Genomic DNA, 11,509 nt, shown 5'->3' with positions numbered 1-11,509 from the left:
TTCGGCATTGGAAATTATCTAAGCGTAGCGTCACCATAGGTTGGCGCGAAGAGTACAAGAGAATTTAGGCCGAAAATGCCTCCCAGATCGCTGGAAATGGCACTTCCCAGGCCTTGCAAGTTGCATCTAAGCATTTTCTATTTTGAAATTACTAGCGATATCACAAAAACGTACACAAAAAAATATGCTCAAACGAGGGGGGCGGTCGCCCCCCCCCCCCTTACCTTGGCTATGCGCCTGTAGCACAGTGTATATACGGTGTCCGGATGCAGCGCATAGTCCTACTATATGATTCGATATCAATTGGAAGCCATTTAAGAATTAGATGTATCCGTGTGTATTGTTGACTCGTGGTACACATTGAAATGCTTGTTTTGACGTTCTGTGTACTTGGAAGCGTTATTAAGTACCGTTAACACTTTTCAAATTTCGTGAACTATTGGTACTTCATTGATAGACAAACCCGGAAATGCAGGCCACCTTTGTTTACACGGTAATTCAATTCCGCCTTCATCGGGAAGGTTTCTTTCGTTCCGAGTCCCCTATTCCTGTTGCTATTAATAACGATTCCTGTTTTGCACATTTATTATGGTGTATTGTGTACCACTTATGATGACGACACGTGTAATAAATTACATATGGTGTATGTACTATGGTACGGAACAGACAAGAAAACTATAATTTATTGCCAATGTCGAAATTTTCTACAGTTCTATACCGGAATTCGGACCTTTTTTTTATATCGAAAGATTATTTATAATTGACAAATAATCACTAAGGTTTTAGAAGACATATATATATTTATTGGAATTTCGTAAGAGGTTACCATATTGATGGATTTAATACCAAATAAACCATGTATATAGAGGTACGTAGCTAAGGCCTGATGATTGGCGGGGGGGGGGGGGGGTGTAGTGGCTGAAGTTCCAACTGGACGGGTTTTGCAGCCAGACAATTCCGACTGCTGCCTTGCACCCCCCCCCCCCACCCCCACGCACTAATCGTCAACGATACGGTCAGTGTCAGTCAGACACCCCATCCTCCGCGACTGCACTTTTGTTCCGAACTTTTTTCGATACATTTTCTGTACCTTATGGGGCAAAGTTTTTGCCTATGTTGATGGCACTTTTAAACTTCCGTAGATTAGCATTGAGTTTTTTTAATTGTATACCATAGAAACAATGTATATCTCAACGACGTAGCTAGGAATTTGAAAGGGGGAGCACTTTTTGCGATTTTTATGGGGCAGGGGTCTAAGGGGTCCTAATGTGTCCCCCTCCAAGTTGAGATATTTTTGAACAATTTTTGAAGGTCCTTAGATGCGATCTGGTGCAATTTGTTGCCAGTTTCATCATTATCATATGATATCATATAATCTGCAGATTTTGTTTCCTGTTTGAATTCTTTTACATGTTCTTTTACATAATATATCAGAAAGACAAACATAGTGCTCTTTTACAATTTTTACAGAAGGATAATTCCTGTTTGTCGTCCAATGTCTGGACTTTAATACATTTGACGAACTTAACTGATGGAAAGTTGTATTTTTTTTAAGAGTATTCAAAATGTCATACGAAGTTTTGTATGGTGGAGTATAAGGATTGCGAGATACAGTTTCTCAATGTGACGAGGAAAACGTGGTAAATATGACTGATTTAAGGTCAATTTTGATCGAAAATTTAATGTCACTCACAAAATACAAGAACATATGAAAATAAGAGTGCGACAGTCAGAAAAAATTAGAGTGCGACATTTGGAAATTCCGAATTGAAGCTAGCTACAGTCGGAAATTTTCCAACTATCATTTTTACCAAGATTGGGGGGGGGGTGGGTGAGACACCCCCACAACCCCCCTCTAGCGACGTCCCTGTATATATATACATATATATATATATAAATATATATATATACACACACACATATATATATATATATATATATATATATATATATATATATATATATATATATATATACAAAGATTGAGTGAGAGCCGATACTCAATGAAATGGGTAAAAAAACTAGTATGAGGGTCAAGTCAAGTATGGGGGATTGGTCGCAAGCTGAGGATTACTTACTCATGTAGCTTAAGGCTATTAGCCCTCTTATACTATAATTACTTGTCTTGTATTCCGAAAGATCCATCTTTTTTTCCAGAGGCCTAAAGAAGCACGCCTCTATTTAACAGTTGATTCACTGCAATCGGACAAATCTGCCATTCGATCTTTGTTGCTGAAACCGATTTTCACAATCTCCTTGAGTAGTATATCATCGTTTTGATATATTTTAATATGTAATTGCAAATTCAATGAACGAGTGTCGAGTGCGAGCGGTCGACGCACATCGAATCTGTGATTGAAAAGTTCATCCCCTCCCACGATATAAATATGCAAGTTTGGCTGTCACTCAAAAGGACGATCTGTGACTCTGAGACGACCGTCTCTGAGTGAACTGTCTGTATGGACGATTTCTGAATCACGACCATTTCTCAGTCGCAACGGGATCAAGTCAAGACTATTTCTGAATGGACGGTTCCCGAAAGGTTGGCTGTGTTTGCGCAGCGATCTCTGAGTAGACGGTCTGTGTATCAACGACCATCTCTGAGTGGACGGCGCCTCACGACTATGGCAAGCCATGTGGGACAAACACCGCATAATATATCCGCGTATTAATTCGAATATATACGCGTATTAATTAAATATACATGTGTTGTACATGCGTTTAGTTTCGCTTTTTGAAGCGATCTCGCGAGCCCGCCAAAATATTTATCGTCGATATATGTACACAGCAAGAGCGGAAATGTGTTTTCATGTACATTCGAATTAATCCGTGCATAAATTGGATTTAATCCCCATATGTATTCTATTTAATAGGTGTATATATTCGAATTAATACGTGTCTATATTCGAATTAATACGTGTATATATTCGAATTAATATGCGGATATATTTAAGCCATATGATTGGCGAATAATATACGCGTATATATTCCAATTAATCCGCGTATAAAATCCAATTAATACGCTGATATATTATGCGGTGTTTGTCCCACATGGCTTGCCATACACGACGGCGATTCCTAAGTGGGCGGCTGCTTGCATGTGAGCAGCGATCTCTGAGTTGACGGTTTCTGGGTTATCTAAGTGGACGGCTCCTCACGTTGACTCTTTCTGCGTTCCATATTCTACCATGCATAGTTTGTCAAGCCGGGGCGAATCTTAGCAAAGTCGTTTGAAATACACCTTTTCTTGCGTGCAGAGTCCGTTTCTGCCTACCACGAAATGCTTGCCCGTTGTAATTTACATTCCCGATGATCTGTCCGATACAAAATGTCTTGGACATTTCTCCAAAGAGGGGCGTGAACTTATGCAAACCACAAAATTTGTATTCATTTAATCTAAATAAAGCGTTGTCGCGGGCGTTCTCTTGCAGCAGTACAGAAAATAGACACGGGAAAATAGCTTATTGAAAAAGAAAGGTACACTGGGATGTACCTACTTGGGTCTTAACAAGACTAAGGCGGGGTTAGTGTCTGTTGCTTGGTAATTTAACGGACTTCTATTGGATGAACTTTTTAGGGAAATACGGGTGTTTCATTGGCTGGGGGCTTAACAATTGGTAACATTGGGAACAGTGCTCGGGGTAGGGGTCAGTTGTAGTATAAAATGGCGTATCGGTAAGGTGAAAGTATCGGTAAGGCAAAATCATAGCGGCGCGAGCGAATGCGCTCCGCCAAGGTCACGGATGCGCAGTCAGTGTTTGTAGAATATTGTACACCTGTATGTAAACTGATGTAACCACATACCCGACCCCTGTCCCCGTTTCCGACTTAGAGGAATATGCCCTTCCCATATCCTTCTCCGATAGCGAAGGCGAATTCACCAGAGGTACCAACATCACTCCCGAGGACGAAGGCAGCGAGGACGAAGGCAGCGAGGACGAAGGCAGCGTTACATTATGTTTTCGGTACTATTATAGAGTCATCTATAGGCTCGCAAGAGCAGAGTACGAAAATTGTTTACTACTGAGTACAGCGCTTTGTTTACAAGTAAAGAAAACTTGGGGCTCTCATAGCTGAAAATTTAAGGTGCCATGGATGGTCAACGTGTCAGCTATCCATTGATTGGATATAGGCTTCATTTTGTCACCTGACTGCAGAAGAAAACGAAGAAGGCAGCTTCTGAAGCTTAACTTACATAATTCACTTTGAACAACATTGTAGATAAACGGGCATCACCTTCCTTTAAACGAAGCAATCAATGAATTGAAAAGTAAATGTATCTAATTACATAACATTAGTAACCGTTTTCTCAACGGTCTTGCAGACTACGAAAATTATGAAACACGTCACTTTGACCGATCTCAGTATATGATGTACTGTACTTTGTATATGTGCTACTGAATATTTGGCCTTGTCATAAACCGCGTACGTTGATACTTGCAGATCCTATAAAAGCACGACTGAAGCGGACATTGGATTGCATGGGCCATATCTCATCTCTCACGGAGGTAGTTTCATTGAACAGAGACGGACCTTCCGGTGGCCAAGCATCGCTGCGAGATACATGTTACTTCACCCCATATATGAGTTTGCGATATTTTCACTTCGTCCGTCACATTTGATTTTATTATACTGGTATGTCTGTCTCGACAAATTTAAGATAAAATAACTAAATATATAGACAAACAAACAACTGACATTTGCATCAGGGTGTATATTCCATTTTAGTATACATAAAAGTAACACAAAGACTTTCTAATACTGCATGTATATATTTTATCCTTTCTGACTTAAGCATATATTACTCATTACTCCAACTCATTAAGTTTTCAATTATATGTATATATATATATATATATATATATATATATATATATATATAGGCCTATATATATATATATATATATAGGCCTATATATATATATATATATATATATATATATATATATATATATATATATAGTCTGTTCAAAGTATCTCTTTCGAGATCCGGCTGTATGTTTTCCATTAACTAATTAGGTAACAATAAAACACTGTAAGAAACATGTCATAAAAGTAAACAGCTAGAAAACAACGATTCGAAGCTACTCGAATTTACTCATAACAAAAAATCATTACAAGTTAGACTGTTTTTATGTGTAATTTATTGATGACCCATATACTTGAATAATGCTCGGCAAAGTTAGGTCAAATTAAAGGAAATTATACCGACCAAATGCTAAACGCTGCAAACTTCAAACATCACCCAAATGGGACAATTCCTTTATATATATAGGCCTACTGTTCTGTCACCCTGTACAGCAGTCCTACTGACTGCAGTATCTTCAGTATCGATAACATATATTTCTATAACAGATAAAGGTTAGAAACTGTTCGTATACTATCAGTGTGAGTGGTTTTGAAACATGTTATGGCAAGGGAGAGTGGGAGAGGCATTAAGAATTAGGAAACTATTCCAACTGGCTGCAAACCCCTAATCTCACATTTCTCACTGGGGATGACAATTCATATTAATCCCCTTCCCCCAAGTAAAGTTATGTTGGGTGTGCCCGTGATGACGGTAGCAATAAGAGGGAAGGGGTGGGGAAGGGTGGGTGAACATAGGGTAATCTCGAGATTAAATGACACACTGATGGACATTTTGACGAGATTTGATACTGTTAGAGAAATCCAAGCAATTCGTTACTGTTGAAAGATGACGATATGGTAACGGATGATACCAAGTAACCACTGTTTTTACTGGTGGGCGGAAGTCCTTAGTCGATCACGTAGAATCCGCATGTACCTGCCGCGTCTTTCCTCAGCTGTCGGAACAAAGCAAGCTGAAAAATGTTATCATGATAGAATAACATTATCGAAACACTTTGACACAGCATTTTTATTTTTTGACACATATACATTTGAAGAGTCTAGATCTCACACAAAGAGCACTGCGTTTAATTAAAAATAATATGAGATATATAGGCCTATATCTTGTAACCTCAAAAAAGAGGTCAAAGATATATCTGTGTTCATCTAATACCTTGAAAGTAAATGCGATATTTGTCAGCCTGTAATAAATCACTTAATAATGCGCCATAAATCCAGTGCCGAAGGCTTGTTCAAATGCGCAGTAATCTCATACCAAAGGAAGTTCGCTGTTAAATTCAAATAATTTGAAGTTTGAATACTTGCACAAATGGACATCAAAAAAAAAAAAAGGTAAACAACAAAATAATGAATACAAAATCAGCTCCAAAAGTTGCGTAAATAGTCCTGTTTATTACTATTTATTCACTTATTTTTGGGGGGGATTAGAGATGAAAACTTATAAGTGTTATATAAACATTTACCAAAACTTACGTTGGTGCAATGATAAAGTCAGGCTATGGCGTTTACTGGGTCCGATACCGTTGTATGCTTGAACGAAATAAGTACCTAAAGCCGGTTCTGTTACGTTCAATATGGTTAGTGAAAAAACAGATAATTTTCCGTCCAAGAATCTGATGAAAAGAACAACAGATAGTTTTGATACACAGTGCAAAGAGTTAAGTCATTGGTCAACCAAAATGACTTCATGAAGTCATCGGGGAGGTCTTACAGTTGGAGAAACAACGTTCTCCTCAGATACCCCCCCCCCTACAACCCTCATATCTGGTAATGTTCCTGAGAGTTGGTCAAGTTTTTTTGTTTCCTTTTTACGTTTTACGGACAGGCCCTTCACTGCCCCTTGAAACTATATGATAACACTTTTCATCGGATACGGAAACTTTCATGTAATATTAAAAATAATATTTTGAAGGGATATATCCCCAGTGCTTTGCTGATAAGTTATTTCATCAGTGTTCAATGTCAAGGCTTGTAAGCATAGCTTCAAGAGTCCATCTGTGATGATTCGTTATCTGCTACATCTCTCTTTGTTATTTCCCTTATTATGGCAGTTAGTAAATATGTTGCTGAAATTTTGTATTTATGTACGTTTAAAAGTTACTTTAACTTGTTTCGGAGATAATTTTCTGTGTCAAAGAAAACTTAATTGGTATGGACAAGATATGTATACAACAATTAGATTGCTTTAGATCCGTGCTTCTCAACCTTTTATTTCAGATTCCCCACCTGGGTGAAAAGGTGTTTCCTCGCCCGCCCCCCCCCCCTACCTCGTCTGCAAATATGTCTACCAAAACGCACCGTATATTTCTTCAATCACTTTCTTTCATATACTGTAACGTCGTTACATTAAGATTAAATCGATGTTAATGTTATTTTTATTACGATTCACTCTACAGAGCTGGACCTAACTTTGGCCATTTCTTAGTCACTGACCTTCCAATTTTTTTTGAGCTTCAACAGTTGAAAGTACAGAGATGAATGTCTTGCGAATTTTTTAATCTAGGTTGTTGTTTGTACTCTCAATGTAATACGCTGTTGGCTAACTTAGTGTAGGGCCACGCAGGCGGTACATACAGGTCTTGCTAGCACTATAGAAGTGTCTGCTCGTCAGAGCGGATTCCCTCATTCTTAAGCCATTCTCCAATCCCAATTCCCCCATTAGTAAGGGACAAAGGATGACTTTCAGGTAAAAATTCATTTTGATATAAAGCTAGAACATATTTTTTTTTGCCCGCTATATCACATTTAGCTCATATTTTACATCATTAATCTAACACACATAACAAGACTAAAATTCCTCAAGACTTAACTCCAACCCAGACTGAGCCTGACCCGTTAAGTCGCTTTCTCTTTGCCTATATATTCAATGTCTATTATCTGACTTTTATCTGAATATTTATTACCTGAATTATCTGAATTATTATCTAAATTGTCTGAATTATTATCTAAAACTATTATCTGAATATTCATTAGTATGCAAGGTGGAACACCCGGTTGGGACAATTGTTTTCTATACTGTAGTGTCATGTCCCGCTTTTCAGAGCACTCGTATCGTCAGTACGAGCAAAATGAATATTATGTTTCTATCAGATCAAGGTTAGGAACTGTTTGTACTGTCAACACCAGTGCTTTGAAGCATGATATTGAAGTACAGTTTAGAGAGGTATTAGCATTATTGGCTGGGTGGACAGAATATGAACAATCATGGGTTATTACCACCGTGGACCGAATGTGGAGAAAGCAACCCCAATCGTAAGATTACTTACAGACTCGATGTTTCATAAACCGTGTAGTTTAATTCTCTTTCCCATATCCACACGACACTATTTTTATGTATCGTCTTATCTGGTGTTTCCTTTTCTTCGTAAAACCAGGAAGCTACGCTCTCGTCCTCCTTGGGTCCTACAAAGAACTTGCAAGTGAATGTGACATTAGAGCCAATTCTCGTTTTCTTGTGGTTGCAGTTGTTGTCAAAAGCCAAAATGGGCTCATGAATCCAATCGTTACCTAAAAAATGAAAATAGAAAGTATAATGTGGCCAACTGTCAATGGCTTGGTGGGTTATGTAACATTTGCACTGCGAATCCTTTCTTTTTTATGACATACATGTAAACTTGTATAGCTGTTCGCCAGCCTGGGGTATGGACTACGTTCCCTGTGCGATAAATATCCGCGGAGGCTGCAGGGTATAGTGGTAACATCAATTGGGTGGGGGGGGGGGGGGTATAGGTGATTCGTGTTTCTTGTAATCCTATCGGGGTCGATACGAAATTTCACAAAAACTATAGCCAGTGGTAGAATAATAGAAATATAACCGTACTAGCTGGGAACAGAATATATACTACAATGGTATTATAACGCGGTTATTATTCGTCCACTAAATTCCTACAATAGCGTGGAAAATGAAACACGGGCAAGGGGTGGGGGCATTAAGTTAACTTTGTGGGACTAGAAAATATGTATGTTTTAAACCGTTTGGGTGTCAATTCATAAACATTTGAGTAAATAAAGTAAAGATTCAGGAGGATGTGTGCATGCAGGCTTGACTAGTACGTGGTGTTACGATGATATAAAAAAAACTCAACGCAAAGTACAGCTTCTAAATGCTGTTGGGCCTTTCAGGCTGTTGATTATAGTGCTTTATTATAGATATCAAGCATCACCGTGATCAAATGGCAACAGTACTAAAGTGTGGGGCTTCGGGTATGAGATTAGTTTGGCGATGGTGACGATACTGAACGTTTGTCAAGTACGTGCAGCTTCTATTCTAGCATATATGTATCTTTAGTTTTCGGTTTCTTGTCTAAAATGACGTGTTCCGATCTGAGAATACCGATATCATTATATACATCATCGTCTCGATAACGTGGCCAAATTCGTGAATAGTTGGCAACCTTAGTTTTAGCTTCTTATGTTGATGATGCAGATGGACACACAACAATGGATGGACATGACCCCCCCCCCCCCCTCCTCCCTTCACTTTCCCCATTGCTGCATCGACACCGCCTTCCCCTTTCCCCACTGCTGCACTTAACACATACCTACGGCATCTGATTTCTACATGTTATACCCTCACCTTGAACTTTCAGCTCCAAATGGCGTTCGATGGTACCATGCTGGTTTGACACAATGCAGGTATAGTTTCCTTTGGTTGTCATCTCCGCTTTCTTTAGTATGAGCGTCTGATTGTCGGCTCCCATAGAGACGCCCATTGCCTGTTGCTGCATGGCAGACCAGCCGAAGGGGAAAAGGACGCCATCTTTATACCATTCGACATGACAAGCTTGTTCGGCCGAACAATCTATCGCTTTGTAAGTATTCTCATCGATGTGGTGAAGAATCGAGTATTCATTCTTAAAAAAAGGTAAACCTGGTGCGCCTTCAAAGGTCAATAGAAAATTCAAATTACACAAGTTTGTTTGAGTCTGTTCGTTCGAAAGACACATAAAAAATATATAGTATAAGGCCTACCACATGAGCCCAACTTATTATATTTCTTATGTTGGGATATTGTATTAAATGTTGGATATTTTTGTCGCATGGGAAAATACACCTTCGAGTTGCTAGTTTTTATACATACAAATTTCATGGACGGATGATTTATGATTCTGCAGGGATATTTGAACCCAATTCACATATGTATAATTGCTGTAACGAAAGGATCTAACTATAAATGTATATTTGCCGTTATAAGAATTATAAAAAAAATCCAAACTCTGTAACAGTGTAAAGTTGAGGGGAATATTTTTTGCTAAAGAGAATTATTGAGAGACTATATATACTCTGGGAAAATAGGGCAATATAATAAGGCGTACTCGCATTGTTGAGAAGTAAATATTCAATGCATCTATTTACTTTATAATCGTATAGACGAAATTTACGAGAGAATTTTTTTTATAATTGTAAAAACGCAACGTAAAACTTTGTCTCCCTGCACCCACAGAATTAAAGTTAACCACAAAACCATATTGTTGGCTTCGTATAGGTCGTTTAGCGAATTTACATATACATGACACCAAGGGAATAGTTTCCATGGTAAGTTTGGTAACCAAAAATAATACGACGCATTTTTAGCGTTCTTATTTATTAGCAAATGATAATTCTAATTGCTTCGTTTTTCATTTGGCTGCCAAGAAATAATGCTATAGTCAGAATTATACACTATCAAAACATTTGCCAATGAGAAGAACATTTGTCTCTGACATTCACAATCGTGTACAGGAGTAACAACGTTAAAATACACAAGGCAAGAAATAACAGAATATAGATTAACAACTGCTTCGTGATAACTGACGATTTTAAATGTTTACAGAAAGCGAAAGAAGGAATTGGCAACCGTTTGTAACTTGATCATTTATGGATTTATATGATATGTCAACAACACCAACATCTTCGATACCCCGTTCGAAAGACAATACGGTCACCACGATTGTTATACGCTGGCATTTGTCTGGCGTCAGAATGGATAAAGGTCTCCATTGCAAGGTACGAATGTTTATGGAAAAAATGACTGTTTGACAACTTAACTCTTTTAATTACGTAATTGTACAAGAAGACGTAACTCACATAATAAATAGTTAGCCATTTTTAACGGTTTTACTGATAGCTTATTAGTTACAGAATAACTTTTCAATCTATTGAATTAATATAAAAATGAAAGAAAAACTAGTTTACACTCACCTTCCTCACATCCAATCGCTGTCATCGCCAAAACCGCTAAGATAACACAAGAACGGGATAACAAATACGACGAAGGCTCCATGTTTTGAGACAGTAGTTTTGACATTTTCGAAATCGGCTACAAGTTTCCAGTTTGACGAGAACGAAGTGGCATCACCAATGGGAAGTACCTCTATTTATATCTAGTTTCGAGTCAGGGATATTGTGGTCACAAACTAAACGAACGTAACTCCACCATGGTAAGTGACTAAAATATACATAACGCAACTCTAACGGCCTACGCGATTGGCGATTAGGCATGGCGTCATTGACCACGTGAACAAAAAGAAGTATTTCAGAGGAAGTAGTACGCTAACAAGGAAGACGGTATCCTTATCTTCAGAAAAGAAAAAAAAAACACCTACATATTTCGTTCCATTAAAATGTTTAATAATGCTAAATGTCATACCCTCATACTGTT

General features: G+C 38.2%; 1 protein-coding gene across 2 annotated transcripts; it reads right to left on the bottom strand.

Moving 5' to 3' along the window:
* Window positions 1–5,127: 5,127 nt before the first annotated feature.
* Window positions 5,128–11,216, bottom strand: LOC139975029 (fibroblast growth factor receptor-like). 2 transcript variants are annotated; one of them, XM_071982633.1, is made up of 5 exons: window positions 11,050–11,216; window positions 9,446–9,748; window positions 8,136–8,376; window positions 6,343–6,482; window positions 5,128–5,822 (listed from the first exon to the last, which is right to left on the bottom strand). In XM_071982633.1, exons 1-5 carry the CDS (start codon window positions 11,153–11,155, stop codon window positions 5,737–5,739), a joined length of 876 nt encoding a protein of 291 aa, XP_071838734.1. In that variant the 5' UTR covers window positions 11,156–11,216; the 3' UTR covers window positions 5,128–5,736. The 2 variants fall into 2 exon arrangements, with proteins under 2 accessions (XP_071838734.1, XP_071838735.1); XM_071982634.1 differs by having other exon boundaries at window positions 5,128–5,804; window positions 11,050–11,209.
* Between the last annotated feature and the right edge of the window lie 293 nt (window positions 11,217–11,509).

The sequence above is a fragment of the Apostichopus japonicus genome, chromosome 10 (assembly GCF_037975245.1).
Source record: "Apostichopus japonicus isolate 1M-3 chromosome 10, ASM3797524v1, whole genome shotgun sequence".
Lineage (NCBI taxonomy): Eukaryota > Metazoa > Echinodermata > Holothuroidea > Aspidochirotida > Stichopodidae > Apostichopus > Apostichopus japonicus.
The sequence above is the reverse complement of the archived record's forward strand: the minus strand, read 5'-3'. Positions and strand labels throughout refer to the sequence as shown.

Bases quoted from the DNA above. Each gene is read 5' to 3' on its own strand.
- LOC139975029 (XM_071982633.1), bottom strand. From the start codon at position 11,155: ATGTCAAAACTACTGTCTCAAAACATGGAGCCTTCGTCGTATTTGTTA. The intron at 9,749-11,049 runs GTGAGTGTAAAC...TGACCTTTGAAG, and splicing joins AGCGATTGGATGTGAGGAAG to GCGCACCAGGTTTACCTTTT. The intron at 6,483-8,135 runs GTAAGTAATCTT...TCTTTTCATCAG, and splicing joins GTTTATGAAACATCGAGTCT to ATTCTTGGACGGAAAATTAT.